The sequence below is a fragment of the Nematostella vectensis genome, chromosome 8 (assembly GCF_932526225.1).
Source record: "Nematostella vectensis chromosome 8, jaNemVect1.1, whole genome shotgun sequence".
Taxonomy (NCBI): Eukaryota; Metazoa; Cnidaria; class Anthozoa; order Actiniaria; family Edwardsiidae; genus Nematostella; species Nematostella vectensis.
Window position 1 is genome coordinate 6818237 of NC_064041.1, and position 22239 is coordinate 6840475.

At 39.4% G+C, this 22239-nt stretch overlaps 1 protein-coding gene across 1 annotated transcript; it reads right to left on the reverse strand.

Annotated features, from left to right (window-relative positions):
- Window positions 1–920: 920 nt before the first annotated feature.
- LOC5515224 (U4/U6 small nuclear ribonucleoprotein Prp4) lies at window positions 921–22151 on the reverse strand. The gene is made up of 18 exons (XM_001635308.3): window positions 21794–22151; window positions 19916–19995; window positions 19024–19096; window positions 18582–18644; window positions 18313–18362; window positions 17999–18084; window positions 17798–17891; window positions 17237–17331; window positions 16419–16477; window positions 15807–15930; window positions 14918–15007; window positions 8750–8807; window positions 8038–8102; window positions 7423–7530; window positions 6406–6524; window positions 4625–4665; window positions 4037–4118; window positions 921–2242 (listed from the first exon to the last, which is right to left on the reverse strand). The coding sequence occupies exons 1-18, from the start codon at window positions 21984–21986 to the stop codon at window positions 2181–2183; spliced, it is 1542 nt and encodes a 513-aa protein (XP_001635358.1). The 5' UTR covers window positions 21987–22151; the 3' UTR covers window positions 921–2180.
- Window positions 22152–22239: the final 88 nt, after the last annotated feature.

Genomic DNA, 22239 nt, shown 5'->3' on the forward strand with positions numbered 1-22239 from the left:
GGGTGGTGGCAAGAGACCATGATGTAAGAGAACGAATCCCCCGTATTAGGGTATGTTCCAATGATGACGTCCGTCTCCGCAACGTCTTACCGTCCATTTATTTATATAAAATTTAGATAACTGATTTATGATTTATGCTTTATAAGGCTTCTACCACTATTACACATATGAAATAGCGGTAAGGTTTACACAACAGAGCACGGCTCCAACTCAAGTGTAACCTCGGTTAGTAAGCACTGTCACTGGGGGTGGTCACTGCCAGAGGATTTATTGCGTCCCCAGTGGTTCTTTTACGTCCCTTCGGTTCAGGTTTAGTGTAGTACAGCTTGAAGAGACGGGACCTCCGGTTTAGTGTCCTTATCCGAGAAGACTGGAAACACGGGAGAATAACTTCAACTCACTTGTGACAAATTCGATTCAAGGCAGGAACCCGGAAAAATCCCCAGTTTGAGCCAGGATTCGAACCTGGGCCACAGCGGTGAGAGGCCGACGCGCTAACACACTAGGCCACCCGTGCTTCCTTAACTGAACATTAGATAACTTAACAGATAACAGGACACCACACCATGAGTAGCATTGTGATCATGAGCCTTGAAGAGCAGCTAAAAGGATAAAAACAGGTAGCGAACGAAGTAAAGAAGTGCAGAGGGAAAAAATTTGGTGTGAAATTGTACTAGCTCGTGGTGCCCATAACCAAATATGGCGCGACGAACCATGTATGGATGCTATGATTGACAAGCTCGCTCAATCTAAAAATAGCTTTCATGGACGACATCATGGGCCACGGGGATTCGTTCTCTTATATCATGGTCTCTTGGTGGTGGTTACTAAAAATAGCCAGATTCGGAATCGACATGGCGCGCGGGTAATATCACAGTGTCCCTCTCTTATCTTATGTTCTCTTTAAATAAATATAAAAATTCGGGGTTTTCAATCTTTTTTATTTATTTTGAAATGGGAACAGTTCTGAGTAGAAATACAACAGCGAACCATGGACATAATCGATATTTACAGTCAACTGTTATATTAAAAATTCTGCTCTTAAATGGTATGTATAGTTAAGGAGGTTTTGTCTGAGTATTTGGCGTTGTTCAATGTTGGATTTTTGATCTAAGACTAAGCGCAGTCTGTTCAGATACTCCTTATTATGCTAGACATATATACTTTTGTGTGTGGCTTTGGGTACATCATTGGTAGCCTGGCAGTCGGCTCTTTAGGTAATTTGAAAATGCTTTTAAACATCGGGAATCCTGTTGCGCTTAAATGGGGGTACTGGATCGACTTGCATAACTTTGCGTACCCGAAGATCAAGTTGACCTCGGCCTTCGCGCGCTCTTGGACAAATCATTTCCAAATAACCCCACATGGGAGCCGATTAGCAGGTTGCTTTAATGTCAGAAGAGTTCTTTCTCATGCTAGAGATAGTACGGGGGCAGGTTCCTAGAATCAGGTTACCGCTAATGCCTGGTACACACTAGTGACATAACGACATAATGAGGCGCGTGCACCCTTATGTTCATATGTTTAAGTGAATGGTTCTACATTTTGACAAAAGCCCAACATAACAACATAAAAATAATGACATAAGATAAAAAAAAAACATGTTTTTTTCATGTCATTATGTCCCATGTCGTTATGCCGGGCTTAAAAGAGTGCGCGCGCCTATGTTGTTATGTCGTTATATCCATAGTGTGCACTAGGCTAGCCATGATCCAATCGACATTTGATTGGATACAAAGAGCATTTATCCCTGGTTAACCTGTTAACGTTAACTTGCTTTCTAGGAACCCGACCCAGCTCTATTATTGAAAGGCTTGTTGGGTACACTATAAGTATCAAATGCTCTACTTTGACATTTATCCCTGGTTAACCTGTTAACGATAACCTGCTTTCTAGGAACCCGACCCAGCTCTATTCTTAAAAGGCTTGTTGGGTACACTATAAGTATCTAATGCTCTACTCTGACATTTATTCCTGGTTAACCTGTTAACGTTAACCTGCTTTCTAGGAACCCGACCCAGCTCTATTGTTGAAAGGCTTGTTGGGTACACTATAAGTATCAAATGCTCTACTCTGACATTTATCCCTGGTTAACCTGTTAACGTTAACCTGCTTTCTAGGAACCCGACCCAGCTCTATTCTTGAAAGGCTTGTTGGGTACACTATAAGTATCAAAAGCTCTACTCTGACGCCCACAGTTTGAAAGTTCTGTCGAACGACGTGGATGCGATGTACTCTCCGTCTGAAATATAATAACGAACGCCTTTTAATACAATGATAATATGTAATAACATTTCAGTTTATTTCAAATGTCTTTGTATCCCTAGCCAGTCGAAATGAGTGCCTTCACAAAATAACTAATTCGCGCAACTAACGTTCTACTAGACTTGCTGAATCAGCCTATAATTAGGACCTCAAACAACGACGACGGCAACGTGGACGACGACGGCAGGAAACAATGGAATTCGATAAAGAATTCAATAGCAGCACGTGAAAATACGTTCTGTCTGACACATATTAGCCGTTTTCCATAAAACCACGCTGTAAAAACTCCAACTTTCACGGTCAATTGAGGACGCGGACGTTTACACTGTAAACTCCTCTAACCACGTTCGCTACCGTAGAAATAATGTCCTTAGTTTATTCTTATCTGTCTCTGACTATGTTTTACTTATTCCATTGCAATTAAATCATAATTGATCGCCAAGCGCGAACATATTTTTCACATCTCGTTGCCCTAGCCGTCGTCTTAAGGTCCCTTATATCAAATCTACGCAGGGGCCGATCTAGGTTTTGGCTGAAGGGGGCGGGGGGGGGGGGGGGGGAAGGGGGGTTGGCTCTATAAAAATGGGGGAAGGGGGTATTTGTTGTTGTTATATATATATGTCTTTCTGGCAGTCCAAAGGGGGGGGGGGGGGACCATTAAACACTCCCCCTAGATCCTCTACTGCTACGCTATGTCAAGGTCATGTACAAACAAATATAAAATAACAAATCTCATTTACAGGTTTCATAGCTAAAATTGTCTATTTGCGTTATACATTAACAAACAAAACGGCATTTTAACGTGATCTATTTACCTTTTCTCAAGTGCAAATGTGATCGCTTGCCTGGGGAGCAATCTTTAATACCTGTTCTCATATAACTAGCTCTCTAACCCGATATTCACTTGCTCGTGAAAACAGCCGTTACGCACGTTTTGTGACACAAATACGACCAGATACGCACAAGCGTACTTCAGAGATTCAGTTTTTTTTTCGTAAAAGACATAATTAAAGGTTGTGGTTATGACGGAGCTTGCGTGGTGGAATCATAAAAAGGTATCCGACAATTTCTATTTTGATATATAATGGAACAAATGCTCTGGAACTGCACAAAAAAATGTTTCTGATTTTATGTGAATATAAAACTATCAAAATGAAATATGCAGAGCAGAATTAACTAAAAACATCGTTAACCTTTTTTGTATTTTTAAGGCTGACAGTTAGACGGCACGATTAAGTGGTATGAGGCTTGCCTGCAGAATCTCTACAACTCGAGTCTGAGAGTGTAAATCAACTAATACTCTGCTACGACGTTCGAGTGCGAATGTCGTAGTGTGTAATCCAGGCAGAGCTTAGAAAAGTCGTAAGCAGGTCGCATACGTCTAAATCTTCTGTCTAAAGCAGTCTTTAAGGAGGGGGGTATTGAAAGTGGCCACAGTGTGTACTCGAGAAGAAGTATTCGCTACGCCCCTGGTTAACCTCCTCCGCAGGTTTTCGGAATTTTTATGAATTGGGGTTACTGTGGCGATTTGAACCAAAACCGGAAGCCGGAAGAAGGGAGGGGGACAGAAGAAATAAGCCAAAATCCCTATTTACCCAAACACAGGCTCCACTCTTTCTTGAACACGCCACAGGAAGCCCGAAATCGAAAAAAGCCTTCTTCCCAAATCACTCGAGACGCCTGCGGAGGAGGCTAGCCCATGATAGGCAAAGCCAGACAAGAGAATCATGGTACTGAAAGTGCAATGAGGGTTTTGTCATGCTAGACGCACCTGGTGAAATGTCGACGCAGGATACCTTCTGCTCGTGTCCAGATAGGGTCTTAAGGGGAGCCCAGCCAGGCTGCGACCACACCTGAATTGACCAGGACGTAACATACATCATGGCTTTGATTTTTCCACTTATCCGACTATCTGAGGTAACCTAATAAGCTGGTTGGGCAAGCAGTTTGGAAAAACACCCTTAATTTACCCGGCTCTTTATGTCTCTTCTTAACTGTTTTTTTTTTAGTTTAAACTTTGTTAGGTTGCGGAAATGTTTAAATCTCATTTTACCTAATGAGTAAGTATATTAACGAGATAAGAATACAGTTCGTATACTGCTTTTAAGTAGCACATTAGCTAAAGAGAATAAAAGCCTTTAAAACTTACTGCCTAGTCCCTCCCGTTATTACAGAGTTCCCTTAGACGATAATGTAGATGAACCGTGAGGAAGGATGGGGCCTAGGACGAGTTCACCAACTGTTCGAGGGGATGGTTCCCAACTCTTGAAACAACAGGAAACCCGATAAGAACGCCTGGGGTTAGGCTGTCTGTGGGGTATTTTGTGAGTTATCAACAATACAATGTAAATTTCATTACCTTAACTTTGCAGTCGTAGGATGCTGATATCAAGTAATTTTCTGCAAAACAAAAGAAGTGTTACACCAAGAGCTGGCAAGTATTTCTTTCTTGCAACCTCGTCCCCTTATTGTCACAGTGTTTACTTAAAGAAGGCCAATCAAGCCGCCATTTTATGCTCTCGCTTAATGGGCGAGTCGCACAAAGCGTCCATTTCCATCGGCTAATTCAAGCAAGTAACGAAGATATTTTCAATCAAATATCGCCAATAACATTTCAGACTTCATTCGTAGGTTGTTATTTTAATGTTTCCCTGCAAATAATTCGCTTTATTATCAATGATAAACAATATCAAAGGCGTGGGTGACACCATTTGTATCAACAATCTTATAAAAAATGGATTTGGTTTACCACATAGATTGATACTTGACCCTCAAGTTACACTGCATACACCACGAAATCACCCTAATACACTTCTGTACTGATATACGATAGTATGCGCTGGGAAGAATTTAGTTTACCTCATAGGTCTCCAATACAACATCAACTAACGATGGTACACTTGAATGGAATGAATCGAGCAGCATGTGCTAAGACTTAGTTGACCACAGTTAATCATTATTAATCGATACTAGGTCCTCCAGTACAACAATAAAATATTTTGGCATATATTCTACCTATGATACTGCGCTTTCCCGTTGAGCGTGAAAGGGCAGTAGTTTTGGCGACGAGTTTTTGCTCAAACATACTATAAGTTTTGAAGTCACAAAAGCATGTTGTCAACGCACACTTTGAATTTGGTTAGGTTAAAGAAAGTGGGATTTTAGCGGGCTGTCTGATTTTCTGGGGTGGCGCGACACGCGAAAACATATTTTGAGCTATTTTGGGATTTAGCGTGAGAACATTTGTGTGATGACATGGTTGTAGGTAACGGGCTTCTCGCCATATGATTGTTTGAAGTAACGTCAATTCAAAGTGCTGTCAAACGTCGGAATGTTTGTAGGACGCATTCTCGACTCTAGAATTCTTTTGACAATGAACTAAACTAAAGTTAAAGTCGAATACGACAAAGATTTTAAATATTTTTCATCGATTTAGGGGAGGCGCAACTGTATTGTATTTATTTTACGCAAAACTCTTTCCAAATTTTAGTGACCAATTTCCCGGGATAATACATCGTGGCTGAGTCAAGCCCGCCCTGAATTATCGTCAATAATCAATGTTCTTAAAGCCGCATTGTCACCAGTTTACTTCCGGTCGATTACGTAACAATCTCCGATGATTTTTAACGGAAAACGCGAAAAATATTTAAAAATATTGAAAGCAGTGTGTTTATTGGAAGTTTCTTTGAGGATGTGATTGATGATTTACAGCGGATGGTCCGTTTAATATCTCGGATTTTAATAGATTCTGTTGTCTTTTAACGGTTGAGGTTTCCGTCGGAACTCAGGAAGTAAACTGGTGACAATGCGGCTTTAAAGTATTACCGAGAGGACAACCTGGTTTGTATGTTCGACCTTTCCTATTATCCATTCGCTCCGTTTAAGAATTTTCAACGGATGCGCCCTAAGTGAAACCGTAGTTTGCACCTTTAGAACATTGAGTTGTGACGTCATAACTATTTGTTTCCGTGAGTTGTGACGTCATAACTATTTGTTTCCGCGCTAAAACTTATGGGGAAAAGTACTGGCGTTCCACGCTCAACTTGATAGCGCAGTATGTGACTGGTATAGATGCTGGGATGTTTTTGACTTCTCTCATGTGTAACGTGAACTTTACTTTTTATTTTCAATTTCACTTACCGTAATATTTTACAGACGATATAAGATTCGTATGCGCAGGTATTGTGTAGATAGCTTGCCGCTTTCTCAAGTCCCAAACGATCACTTTCTGGTCCTCACTTCCTGTGGCGATGTGGTACCTGTACTCAACCAGAGACCAGGCAAGCTTCAAGTTTGCTCAGCAAAATTTCTACATATACTATGGGGGTACTTAGGAAAACTCCTAAAAACTCTTTAGAAAACCTTCTGAAAACTAATAATTATTACACTTTGATCTACTCCTGACTCTTATCTATAAATTCTAAAGTAAGTAAGATAAACGAAAACACAAAATAGCCAATAACAGTCAAGAGCGTTAAATCGATCAGACTTCTCACTGTCGCGTTCCTCAGAGGCGCTGCCGACACTGGGTGTGTCAAGGTCTCTTTATTTCGCCAGTATCAACCGTGGGTCATAATACACAACAAATAAAATCGAGTCAAACTCTGGTGCATGTAGAAAATAATACTGGTTAATACTGGCGAACTAAGGGAACTGCTACACCCCCGGTGTAGAGCAAATGGCCTTTGACTTTCATGCTCTAAAAAGGGCAAAGGAAATGACCTCAAAAGTAAGTTTAAGCTGCATTTACGAAGACAAAACAGAGCCAACACTTGAACCATACACAAGCACCACTAAAGGTGGCGAAACAACAACGTGGGCGAAACCATCTGTTACCCTTCTCACAAGCGTTAAGCGCAAACTGAAGCGCAACGCGTGAGAGAATCGGTCAAACATAAGCACAAGCGCAAGAAAATCAAGCAGTTGCGTTCTCTTGCACTTCCTCTTGTGCTTGGGTTCCAGTGAGGAACGCTTACGTCCAAGTGAAAAACAACTTTAAACTACCATATCGTCCGTGATCCATTTGTCGGGAAATCAACGACAAAAAGAATGGACACGTTTTTTTTTTTTTTAAATTAAAATTGAATAGGACTTTCCCGGGATAGCTTGAAATGCGTACATCACTGAAGCCAGACTGGTTTTTATAGCCGAACATACCCATTTGGCGAGAAATCGATGCCAAGCACTTTCTGTAGGTGACCGTCAAGAGGCATGACACATTGACCAGTGCGCAAGTCCCACACCATCCCTCGCGCATCCAAACCGCTGGGCACGCATTGATAAAAAGGAAAAAGCATTATTAGGGTCGATCACCAGCTGTTTCTGTGAGCCCACAGTATACAGGATCAATGAGCGTAACACCCGACTTTGGTTGTGAACACAGCCTAAAGTGTAAGTGGTTCAATAAAAGGAACATTGAAACGGTGATCTTGTGGAAACTAGCACAAAAGTTATGCTCACTCACACGAGGGGCGTAGCAATGGGTGGGCACGTGGCTAAATAATTAGCCACTATTTAGAAAATGTCTTGAGTATACAAGTTTCGCTTCTAGTATAACCAAAAAGCCCTGAACAGTATCAATTATTTATCGTTACAATATATCTATTGATCTTTATATTTACGCTATTTTATGTATTTGTGTCTACGTTTGTGTTAAATTAGGACCCCCATTAATACCAGAATTCCTGAAGGGTGCCTATTCTGTGTAAACTTTAAATAAATTGGGTATAAAACGAATAAATGAATAAGATTGGCACATTTTTGTTAACATACCAGGTAGCTACCATAGATCCGTCACACTGGAAGGCGATGTCATATACCTCCCTTGAGTGGCCTTCCTGGATGGAAAAAAAAGCAGCTGTTATTTTCTTCTTATTAAAATTTTATAGCCGACGCCGCATTTTCAAAACATCGATTTGTTTTTGGCTTCTGGAATTTTCTGTTCCGCCAGTCAAATTATTCTAAGCCAATCAGATTCTTACTATCTCTCGCCTAGTGCAGTTGCCCGGCTTTCTGTCGCGACACTGTCTAGTTTTCGTCCAGAGGGAAGCCAGGGAAGTGCACAAAACGAGACTCTGATTGGCTTAGAATGGTTTTACTGACGGAAAAGAAACTCTCAAAAGCCAAAAACAAACCGATGTTTTGAAAATGCGCGCCGATAAATCGAAATCTGCTATAATCAGATAAGGAAGGGGGGGAGGATGGCAACAACAGGAGTAATGGAAAATAGCTCAATTGCATATTAAACACCATTTATGCATTGGAAATAAACATGCATCATGACCATGCGCACTAAAAACAGTAGCAACAGCGTCAACATTAAACACAAGAACGAAAACTCACCTCAAAAACAATAGAAACCGCAACAATAATAATAACAAAAAGAACAACAATGAAAGCACTATAGGTGCAGCGAGTTTGCATTATAGTATATACTGTATGGAACACATGGAATAATTTGCAAATTTCAACATAGTCCACAAACCTGGTGCAACACTTCTTTCAACTGCTCTAAGTCCCAAAGGCGCCAAGAATTATCAAAACTGCAAAAAAAGAGGTTCCTGAGATCTTCCAATGACATTTTAAAAAACGCTCGCAAATCGCGCGCTCTGATTGGTCAAGGGCCCATGTGTTTTTATAGGCCACACGCACGCTTGGCGTCAGCATGCGCGTGCTCTCCCCCCCCCCCCCCCCCCCCCAAAAAAAAAAAAAATATATATAAACATTGTCGTTGTTGTATAAAACAAATTGATCCCTTTTTTTTCAGCGTGACATGAACAACAACTACGCAACTCTTATGTGTTTGTTGCCTTGTGTACTTTTTGGGTTCATAACACACTGTGACGTCATCTGTGAATAGCGGACAAACAGACGCAGAAATGATAGTCGGGGCGCATATGTCTGTTAAATAATTCCCGTGGGCATTTAGTGAAGAAGGTTAGGGAATAGTCTAGTAGTGTTCATTTGTGAAGAAGATTAGGGAATAGTCTAGTAGTGTTCATTCGAGAAGAAGGTTAGGGAATAGTCTAGTAGTGTTCATTCGTGAAGAAGGTTAGGGAATAGTCTAGTAGTGTTCATTTGTGAAGAAGGTTAAGGAATAGTCTAGTGGTGTTCATTCGTGAAGAAGGTTAGGGAACAGTCTAGTAGTGTTCATTCGTGAAGAAGGTTAGGGAATAGTCTAGTAGTGTTCATTTCGTGAAGAAGGTTAGGGAATAGTCTAGTAGTGTTCATTTGTGAGGAAGGTTAGGTAATAGTCTAGTAGTGTTCATTCGTGAAGAAGGTTAGGGAATAGTCTAGTAGTGTTCATTTGTGAAGAAGGTTAGGGAATAGTCTAGTGGTGTTCATTCGTGAAGAAGGTTAGGGAATAGTCTAGTAGTGTTCATTTGTGAAGAAGGTTAGGGAATAGTCTAGTAGTGTTCATTTGTGAAAAGGTTAGGGAATAGTCTAGTAGTGTTCATTCGTGAAGAAGGTTAGGGAATAGTCTAGTAGTGTTCATTTGTGAAAAGGTTAGGGAATAGTCTAGTAGTGTTCATTTGTGAAGAAGGTTAGGGAATAGTCTAGTAGTGTTCATTTGTGAAGAAGGTTAGGGAATAGTCTAGTAGTGTTCATTCGTGAAGAAGGTTAGGGAATAGTCTAGTAGTGTTCATTCGTGAAGAAGGTTAGGGAATAGTCTAGTAGTGTTCATTCGTGAAGAAGGTTAGGGAATAGTCTAGTAGTGTTCATTCGTGAAGAAGGTTAGGGAATAGTCTAGTAGTGTTCATTTGTGAAGAAGGTTAGGGAATAGTCTAGTAGTGTTCATTCGTGAAGAAGGTTAGGGAATAGTCTAGTAGTGTTCATTTGTGAAGAAGGTTAGGGAATAGTCTAGTAGTGTTCATTTGTGAAGAAGGTTAGGGAATAGTGTAGTAGTGTTCATTAGTCCCTAAGGAACCCAAGACAACCTGTCGACAATACTGAAATGCGTTCGGGGGGTACTTGAGGAAGGTTTAGAAATGGCCCCTTTGAGCCAGCATGGAAACGAGGCTACATAACCTTGAGATTGGATGACGTATTTGTCGAAAACTCACCAGTTAAATTAACTAAGGCACACAAAGCCGACAAAGTCATAATCATTTAAAGATAGTCACGTGACTGCTATAGTATGAAAACGAGGCTGGGATTGAAAGCGGGTTGAAGACGGGTTAAAAATGGCCCGTGATCCAGAATGAAAACGAGGCTAACAAAAAAAAATGAGCGTACCTCTGCGCGTTAAACTTCAGCGAGTACTTTACTGGTTTGAAAAGGAAACAATCTTAGAGGTATAAATCGAAATTTGAGTTTGTTATTCATTGATTGCGACATCATTGAGTGCGCTAATGGCCATACTAGAGAACTTGCCATCGTCCACATCAGAAGCGGCAGAACACAACAGGACACCCGACACTCCAACAGAAGCAAAAGGCCATCCCAGACCGCCCTCGAAAGTCAGCATCATTGACGGCATGTTTGGGCTACAGAACATAGAACGTGAAGCATCTTCAGAGCAACCAAGAATAGGCCGACACGAGGATGCTACTTTGCGCTGCGGATGCCATTGAGATTGCAATTAACTCACCCTGTACGGATGGTATTAGTCCCAACACTGAGGAAATCACACGAGTTATGCGACGAGTTTTTGTCGCCTGCAAAGGACGTCATTAAAGTACGATTGCAATAAGACCTATCTTCCATGCAAGAAATGCTGCCCCAAGTGGTGCTGACAACACCGGTGGTTTTTCAGGCCATGCAAAGTTCTTATGCTGACAGGCATTCACAGGGCTTGACAAAGAGCACTGTAGAACGATTGCACAGCTGGGTACAGCGCCTACACCTTCAGACGGCGTGATTAAGGCAGTGGACAAGTTTGTGTGCGAACTGTATCATTCGAAAACGTCAATCTCGTCTGTGCGTGAACTCTGATGGTACCGAGATATGGTACCCAAAATTTGATTGGCTAAAAGCGGGAAAGGAATGTAATTCGAATCTGAGCAACCCCTACAAGCGGGGAGCGCTTTGTGACTCTGAACGCTGGGGGCTGCGAAGGGGACTATTGTTCTGGCCGTTCACTTCGATTTCTGAGAGTAATTGTCTCATTTTCATACAAGATCGGCCATGATATGGCTATCGAAACTGACGAATAGTTGTTACTAAGCATATGTCGGGTTTGATAGAGATTTCTTATTGAAAAGAAAGTTCAAAAACGCTTTCAATCCCAGTCTCGTTTTCATGCTATAGCAGTCACGTGAATATCTTGAATGAAGTAAATATAACTGGTGAGTTTTGGACAAATACGTTGACTGCTAATGGATTTTAATTAAAATAGCTAATTCTGGTTTTGAGCCTAGTTTCCATGTAAGATTGGTCACATGACCATTTCAAACCACGCGCAACGCTGTTAAAGTTATTTAATCAAAGCATGACAGAGATTGGATGACGTAAAACAGAGTTATACTTATTTTTATGATTTTAGCCTCGTTTTCATGCTGGCTCAAAGGGGCCATTTCTAAACCTCTCTCAAGTACCCCCCGAACGCTTTTCAGAATTGTCGACAAGTTGTTTTGGGTTGCTTAGGGACAAATGAACACTACTAGACTATTCCCTAACCTTCTTCACGAATGAACACTACTAGACTATTCCCTAACCTTCTTCACAAATGAACACTACTAGACTATTCCCTAACCTTCTTCACAAATGAACACTACTAGACTATTCCCTAACCTTCTTCACAAATGAACACTACTAGACTATTCCCTAACCTTCTTCACAAATGAACACTACTAGACTATTCCATAACCTTCTTCACAAATGAACACTACTAGACTATTCCCTAACCTTCTTCACAAATGAACACTACTAGACTATTCCCTAACCTTTTCACAAATGAACACTACTAGACTATTCCCTAACCTTCTTCACGAATGAACACTACTAGACTATTCCCTAACCTTCTTCACAAATGAACACTACTAGACTATTCCCTAACCTTCTTCACGAATGAACACTACTAGACTATTCCCTAACCTTCTTCACGAATGAACACTACTAGACTATTCCCTAACCTTCTTTACGAATGAACACTACTAGACTATTCCCTAACCTTCTTCACAAATGAACACTACTAGACTATTCCCTAACCTTTTCACAAATGAACACTACTAGACTATTCCCTAACCTTCTTCACGAATGAACACTACTAGACTATTCCCTAACCCTTTCACAAATGAACACTACTAGACTATTCCCTAACCTTTTCACAAATGAACACTACTAGACTATTCCCTAACCTTCTTCACGAATGAACACTACTAGACTATTCCCTAACCTTCTTCACAAATGAACACTACTAGACTATTCCCTAACCTTCTTCACAAATGAACACTACTAGACTATTCCCTAACATTCTTCACAAATGAACACTACTAGACTATTCCCTAACCTTCTTCACAAATGAACACTACTAGACTATTCCCTAACCTTCTTCACAAATGAACACTACTAGACTATTCCCTAACCTTTTCACAAATGAACACTACTAGACTATTCCCTAACCTTCTTCACGAATGAAGACTACTAGACTATTCCCTAACCTTCTTCACAAATGAACACTACTAGACTATTCCCTAACCTTCTTCACAAATGAACACTACTAGACTATTCCCTAACTTTCTTCACAAATGAACACTACTAGACTATTCCCTAACCTTCTTCACAAATGAACACTACTAGACTATTCCCTAACCTTCTTCACAAATGAACACTACTAGACTATTCCCTAACCTTCTTCACAAATGAACACTACTAGACTATTCCCTAACCTTCTTCACAAATGAACACTACTAGACTATTCCCTAACCTTTTCACAAATGAACACTACTAGACTATTCCCTAACCTTCTTCACAAATGAACACTACTAGACTATTCCCTAACCTTTTCACAAATGAACACTACTAGACTATTCCCTAACCTTCTTCACAAATGAACACTACTAGACTATTCCCTAACCTTCTTCACTAATGAACACTACTAGACTATTCCCTAACCTTCTTCACAAATGAACACTACAAGACTATTCCCTAACCTTTTTCACAAATGAACACTACTAGACTATTCCCTAACCTTCTTCACAAATGAACACTACTAGACTATTCCCTAACCTTCTTCACTAATGAACACTACTAGACTATTCCCTAACCTTCTTCACAAATGAACACTACTAGACTATTCCGTAACCTTCTTCACAAATGAACACTACTAGACTATTTCCTAACCTTCTTCACAAATGAACACTACTAGACTATTCCCTAACCTTCTTCACGAATGAACACTACTAGACTATTCCCTAACCTTCTTCACAAATGAACACTACTAGACTATTCCCTAACCTTCTTCACAAATGAACACTACTAGACTATTCCCTAACCTTCTTCACAAATGAACACTACTAGACTATTCCGTAACCTTCTTCACAAATGAACACTACTAGACTATTTCCTAACCTTCTTCACAAATGAACACTACTAGACTATTCCCTAACCTTTTCACGAATTGCTCACGGGAAAACACATGCTTCCGGACTATGACTGGTAAGGGTAAGAAAGTGACTTCGCCTCATGGATTCACAACAGCACTTTATTGATAATAAGCTATACCAATGTTTTTTTCCGTTGTAAAATTTTCAAACACGCTTTTCTGGGATTTCTAACGGTCAAACAGACGGCTCACACGGTTCCCAGAAAAAAACGTATGGACAATTGCATAGACAATAGGGGACTTGCTCTAAGAGATCATGTGACCTTTATGGGTGGCAAAAATTAAAAATAAAATAAAAATAAGAAATGACAGCGCCCGTCACACCAGAGAACGACTGAAAAAAATAGAAGCTTCAAATTAAACCAAACCCTTTCGGAAAAAAAAAAAGAATTCTGGCTTTTTACGTAAGCGCTGAATAAGTTGGTTTTTGTTGCTGTTATTTTGCCGCTAAAAACCTGAGCGCGCGCTAGTTTGCCACCCAACAGTCACGTGATTAAACCCTATTGAATAAACATTGCAGACATCAGATTATGGACAGTAAAAGATTCTTCATATGTGAATATTTTATTGAGTGCAGATGGCATCTTCCCCCGTGCCCACGGGGGAAAATTTGCCCATACAAAATCCATAAAAAAATCAAATCAAAAGAATAACGTCCTCCCACCCAAAAAATGGTTTTTAAAAAAACAAGTACCCTTGTACATGTGTACGCTTTTCCATAGATAGTTACTACTTTATTACACTTAATTTTAGCGACGTCAAAATTTGGGCGATACAGTATTTCGCGACACTTTATTTTCGCGATTTTTCTATTATCATAAAAACTAGATCACTATATTCCGCGATTTTGGGATAATAAATCAAGCAAAACAAGTGGAATTAAAATGTGCTGTAATCTTAAAAACTGAAACATTTTCCTTTTAAATGCGTGGGCTAAATTTATTTTCATAAAAATCTATAAATACAAGTCCAACTCAACCCCTTACCGTACTTTATGTATAGACAAGGTGTTTATTAAACACTTAATGCTTATTAAAGTAGTTAGTAAGGTAGTATCTTACGAAGGTCTTTATAAATTGTTAGGGACAACTGTACAACATTTCTTACCATGTGGTCCCTAGGAATCGTCCTGACGGGTGGTAGGCCAGTCGTGGTACTCGCTTGTCGTGTCCCTCGATATTAGCTATAGGGTTCTCACTAGAACAATCAAACATTCCGTGCATTAGATTTGGCACCAAGGCAACATCATAAGATCTCACATTATTTTTTTTTACAAAACAAGTGATGAGGAAGATGTTCGCTTCGTTGAAATACTATTTACAACGTTATTTTAAAGCGATTTTGTGACTGTTTCTAACGTACAGTGGGATCGCCGCATTTCCTCATTGATTTCCGCTTTTTATCATACTGAGAACATTCGGTTCCTCGTATAATGCGCACCCCTTTTTTCGAGGTCATTTTGGGAGTAAAAAAATGCGCTTTATACGCCGGTAAATACGTTCACATTCTCAGTAATACAGGTCAGTAATAAATCTAAATATATTACACATCAAGGGTTCAGTTCACTTTCATGTGATTTTTTTTTATTCAAGCAACTCATCATTTAGGTGGACAGCTAAAGTTCTTAATTAACATCTAGAACAATAACTACATAGGATGCAAACTGATTACCTAGATTGCCCTTGCAATGGGGCAATTAAATACTAATGCAAAATCTTTTATTGTACAGCGCAATCACGATTATTTAAATGGCCATAATCACACGAGGGTATAAAAACGCGAATGTGTAACATGCAAAACCAATGCTTTATTTAATAATTCCGCAATATTTATTGATCACAAATAGTCAAAAGATTTGACTATTTGATATTTGATTTGACTAAACTTTGATTAAAGTTTTATGTACAGTACATATACATGTATTGGTCCATTTACAATCAGTCAATAATGTCTCATTTCAGGAAAACACCATGACATTTTCCATATCTGCACTCACGATTTAAAATTCCAAAGCAGAACTGTCCCATCAGCCCCACTGGAAGCCATAGAAGGCGTGGTCTCGTCAAGACTCAGTCTGGCTTGGGGGTGAAAGACTATCGAGCAGACCCTCTCATTATGGCCTGCAAAAGAACAATTTTTGTTTATAAAAAGATACTGCTCGTCTGTACGCACAAAGGTCAGGCGAATACACAGGGTTTGTGTGCACCACCCTTGGCAGCCAAAAATTGGGCCATTTTATATTAAGGCAACTTCAAATACTATGTTTTTTTTCCATATGATACCCATGACGGTGCATCCCCCCCCCCCCCCTGCACGGCCAATCCTGGTTATGCGCTTGAAGGGCTTTACCAAGATTATGAAGGATTCAAGACATTACCTCTATCTGGAATTAAAACTACAGTGAACCAATTTTGCAGGCAAACACTCCATGGAGGAGCAACTTTATATTGATTATCTAATCAAAACTTCAGGATTATATTTATTAAAACCCATAATTGCTAGAACCTTAGAAACTTGACAGATCCTACAAAAGCAAATCTGTCTCATGACACTCAGATATAAAATATTGTAAGACACTTAACAACCCTTTGTATAAAGCTTTACATACCTTTCATTGTAGAAACCGGTTCACAGTCTGGGACAGACCAAAGCTTACACAGTCCACTCCTTTAAGGCAAAACAGTCATGAGTCACAAATTGCCAAAAAGGACGCCATTTTGATCACACAAAGCATCCATTTCCATTAAGTGATCAAATATTGAAAGGAAAGAATCATACTTGGACCGTCGTTATTTTTTTTCCTGCAAAAGGACAATTTTGTTTTCAAATGTAAACAATAACAAAGGAGTGGTCAGATGACTATGTGATTTGTTAGCAAAAAAATGCATACTCAATACCCTTTTGACTGTAAGCTAAATTGAAGATTGGAGTATCACCCTACAGTGAAATGTGTAATGTAACAAACGAACTAGGCAGACAAACTAATCTTTATTGGAAAGGTGGACTTTATAGACACAAGGCTTACAGCATCTCAAAAACACGTTTAACACTTGGTACAGTATTTTTGGTATAAACTACTTTTAGTGTAAATACTAATAAAATACAAAAAGCCCATATAGTCGTGTTCGTGAACCAGAAGAACGAATACAATACACCAAAAACTGGAATTCCACTGCCAAATTTTCGTCTTTAATTTTTGGTGTAATCTACTTACAGGGTATATAAATAACACATGTTTCTTAAAAAGTGCATTGACAATGATATCATTTAGGGCTTATAAGAGGCGGGGGTGAATGTCCCAGTCTAGTAACAAACAAACAAACACAACAACAACAACAACAACTGATAAAAAAAGGTGTTCTCAAACTTATTCCTTTAACAGTCCCTCACCAAATAGAACACTTAAAGGAGAATTTGTATAATTACCAAGATGCTGTTGCAAGAAGTTTCGAGTCCGGTGAGAACTGACAGTATGAGAGGGGTCTGCTGTCGCCTATTTGACTGCAGGAATTATTCAAACTCTGGTAACACAAGAAAGAGCATGTTATAGTACACAGTACAGTATGCAAGACAAAGAACCAAATTCACAAATGCATACAAAATGAAAGGCTTACAGATATATCAGAAAGCGCTTTTAAGCAACCAAATTAAAATAGAAAATTGAGGACTTAACAAATTTAAATACTGTACAAGTACATACAGTATAATGCTGCTTTTACAGTTCATATATCATACAACTGAATAAAAACTAGAATTGTTGAGAGTTCTAGACTTTACAAATAAATCTATGATGTTGCTTTTACTGTACAATACAGTATTATTCAAATGAATAATAGAGAATTCAAAGTCAAAGAACTGTAGTTTAAGTTGGATGGGGGTTTGAGTTACCTGTGTTCTTGTTATCTTTGTACCTTACTCTTATATGTGTTGTACTGTACTGTACTCAATACATATAGATGTTCAACCAACGATTTTGTAATGATTTACCCTAAGTTTTCGGTGAAGTTCTTGAGTCTTGGCAGCCTTTTCTGTTTCTGGGCGCGCATGGGATATTCGTGCCTTCTTTAATCTCTCATCAGCTCTATCAAAGAAAAGGCAGGCAAAGTTAATTTAGGTGCATACTGTGGAGCTTTTTGATTAGCTGACACTGTTGTACTGTACATAAATTCTGTTATTGTTGAGACTAACCTGGGTAGAGAGTAGTTTGCAATCCATGTCCGTGCAACTTGCAACTCTTGCGGTCCCTCGTGGTACCACACCTCTTCTGCTACAATCTGGAAAATCAAATCCAAGGGAAAATGTCTCAAACCTTGGAGTATTTTTAAAAGCCAGGGCATCATTTTAGGAGAAACTACAGTATGTGCTTCAATGTTCATAGTGCGTGCTTCAATGCACATACTCCTGCCATTTGAAAATAGGCTGCTACTGTATATAGTAAGAAAAAAAACACACACAATCACTTAAGGGACCAACAGCTGAATGTACAGTAATGTACAGTATACCTCCTCTGTCTTGGGAGGTTCTTTCTCTTCTTGCTTCAAAGCATCATCACCTTACAAGGTAACACAATGTTAGACATTCCCATACATATACACACAGACATGTAATATAGAGACATAGCAAGAGTACATTTTGTTTGAATCAGAACTTCTGTATCATAGCGAAGCCGCATACCTGAGAAAAAGGGGTGTATAAAACAAATAAAGATTTTCTGTTAAAGTTTATAAGAGTTGACTGTAGTTTGTACTCATCAATCTCCTATGGCACTCACCTAGCTCAGCAAGCATTTTTCTCAACCTGTCCCTTCTCTCTGGAGGTCCCTCACCAAACAAGGCTAAAAAGAGATTTAAAAAATGTAAAAGGCTATGAAAGACAACATTATATAGATAAATGTATAGAAACAGGTTCTCTAATCGGCATGCTTTAAGAACCCACATAAATTTTGAGTGGCAATTTCAAGCCAAATTAAACACAGAAATGGATGTGCCTGTAAGCCCTTTCTGACAAAGAAAAATTGTGGCTGACTTGTTAGCACTGAAAAGTTGATGCCGTTATATTCACGCTAAAAGTGGTGCATTAGCAAGTTTGACACCTCAAAAGTCATGTAATTTGTTAGTGCAAGTTGTTCATTACCACATCAACCTACACAACCTGCACAACGCTTTAATGAATTGGTGTGGCTACATGGGGCCCTGGCTTATATTTTTACTCACTGATGGGCTCTCCTAACTCCCGCAGTCGGGCCTGTACTGCGGCATTGTCAGTTGGAACAGTTATCATCCGTGCCTGTAAACATAATAGATAATTTTTTACTTTTGTATACCTCTAAAATCCAATACTGTCCAACACTGTCTCACATTGGCCATTTGTCATTTGGAATGGCCTTTTGTCAAGCGCTAGTGGCAAATGGCCAAATGGTAATATAATGCAGTAGGATGCGGCTTTCAGGGGGAGGGATGGTCCTATAAATCAATAACACTACAGTTTTTCTAGCACTGCAAGTATCTGATAGCACGGAGATCAATACATTTTTACTTTTGTATACCTCTAAAATCCCATGATTCACTAAAAATTCACCCACCTATCCCGCTTCCAACCAAAAAGAAAATTGTTTCTGAACTTTTCATGCTAAATATGTTGCTAATGATTTTCTCACCTTTTTATTAATTCTTTTTTTGAATTCATGTGCTAAAATGTACAAATGGTACAGTACCTCTATATCAAATATTAAGTAACCAACTTTTAGTAAATGGGCATTTCATCTACAGCAATTCATCAATTCCAAAGTATTGTACATTGAAGCCTCTATATAATTGACCCCCATCAAGAGTATACCCTCTATATAGACAGACACTTTTCAAAATAAACATTTTACATTCTTCATTCAAACCCTATTAGATATAACAGACACTTTTTAAAATAAAAAATTTACATTCTTCATTCAAACCCTATTAGATATAACTTCTGTAACTTGGTCCTGAAGATGTACAGTATGTTATAGTATATGAAGGTTCAAATAACCACCACTTAGGATGGTCGCTTAATTAAATGGGTAAGAGGCCACCTTTCATGATAACCTAATATCCCACAAGTAACTTTCTGTACCTTTTTTCTGCGCTCAAACTGCTCAAGTAGTTCCTGGTGCCTTTCTGATGTCGTGTCCTCAGAAAGCTCCAGGTATTCGCCTACAGTAACCAAAAAAAATAATAATAAATATGTCAAGCTTATCACTCTCCTACTATAAGATACAAGGGTACAGATATGGATACAGCATCTTGTAAAGGAGGGTACATCAGGTAGTGATCATACAACACATGTATACATCACAAGGAATGAATCAACACAAGGTTAAAAAGGATTGTTGAATGCCTCTGTGATACAGACTTTTTTTGCTCTGACGAAGGGCTAACACTCGAAACTGGGTAAGCACAGAGACATTTGACACATGACAAGGATAATTACTTGAGAGTGTGTGACATTTGCAGACTCAAGTGTGTGTGACATTTGCAGACTAAGGTGGTTTGTGACATTTGCAGACTTAAGATTGTGGGCATTTACAGACTTGAGTTTGTGTGACATGTGCAGACTCAAGATTGTGGGCATTTACGGACTCGAGTGTGTGTGACATTTGCAGACTCAAGATTATGGGCATTTACAGACTGGAGTGTGTGTGACATTTGCAGACTCAAGATTATGGGCATTTACGGACTTGAGTGTGTGTGACATTTGTGGACTCAAGATTGTGGGCATTTACGGACTCGAGTGTGTGTGACATTTGCAGACTAAGGGGGCTTGTGACATCTGCAGACTGCTACCCTGGGTACCAGAGCCTCCAGACTTCTCTCGTCCAGTGACGCTTAGCCAAAATGCAGTGACAAGTAAAGTGGAATACATATTTTGAAATCTGCCGCTGATTGGTCAACAAGATTGTCATAGTAACACAAAACCATATTTGGTCAATATACCCATATTAGTGGTTTGTTTTGCAAAGGTTGAAAGTTCAGCTGTTCGATCGCGTGTAGTTGATTTGCTTACAAACAAGTACACAGATTTCAAGGCTAGTTTCGACAACTGTCCTTGATTATCCTAATTGTTCTCTGGCTGGAGCTGCAGGGATCTTGCAGTTTGTACCGAAGGCGAAGTTGAAGCTACTGTAAGCCAGCCCGCATCGGGGCGTGAACGGTTACTTTCTGGGGCTTTTCTAACCCATCGCTCTCGATTGCTCACCTGTCCTTGCATTTGTTGATTTGAATTTTTGCAGTTCTCTATCAATGATTCTATTACTCTATTACTGTACATTCTCTAGCTTTTCAAGCTGCCTTACGCAAGTCGTTTCTTATTGTAACGTTTGCTGGTAAAGAATAATAAACAGATGTTCTATGGAACAAATTAGAGCAGGAAAAGGAGCAACTGCAGAATACCTGCTCCACAAAGAGTGAACAATGAGACTTCACAAACATCGATTTCTATAGAACAGTCAATACAAGGAAAATGTGAATACATGGATGGGATGCAGGGAAAATTACTCCATGGGCCATTAGGCAAAACTTTTAATCACTTGAGTTCAAAAACAACAAAACTTTGAAAGCTTACAGCTCTTATGTTGTGTGACTGATGTCATACCTGCAAACCGGTTTAGGCATGTATTTCGAGACTGGAACTGAAAAAGCTACTTGCCCACCCAGAGCATCCTTGCTTCGCATGTCGAGGCATTTTTGCTGCGCGTCACTGGAAGAGAGAAGCCTGGAGGCTCTGGTACCCAGGGTAGCAGACAGCAGACCCGAAGAAAATATCATTCTTTGCCGGGTTTCAAGATTTTATGTCGGTTACTGTATAACTGTATATAACTATATAACTGTATATAACTATATAACTGTATATAACTATATAACTGTATATAACTATATAACTGTATATAACTATATAACTGTATATAACTGATACTGTATAAGACAACATAATTGTATTTATAATATATCTTACCCTCACTAATATTGATATTTCCTGATTGTATCCCTTCCATTATGGCATTACTGATAATGCGGTCTACTTCATCCATTTCTTTGCCATCTTTACCCGTTGTTTGTGAAGCAAGCCGGTTTTTCTCAACTTCTTCCAAACTGCCGAAGTGAATTCTTTGCCGTTTGGCTTGTGGGGCGTCCTCGTCGTCCGACATATTGGCCCAGTATTTTCAAATGTGTTATGCGTATATGTATTTATCTAGTATTGTTCGTATAAAGATAAGAAAAGGTGTATTTTATCTGAATCTGAGGTTATCTCGTGGTTGCCGCCATTTTGAATGGAACGCGGGCACAACGATCATGACGTCATGGCACAGGGAACCCATATATTGTTTTGTCTATCGGTATGCATCATCGCACTCCATTGTTTTTTTGATTGAATGTTGCGATTACTTCCTCCTCACTTTC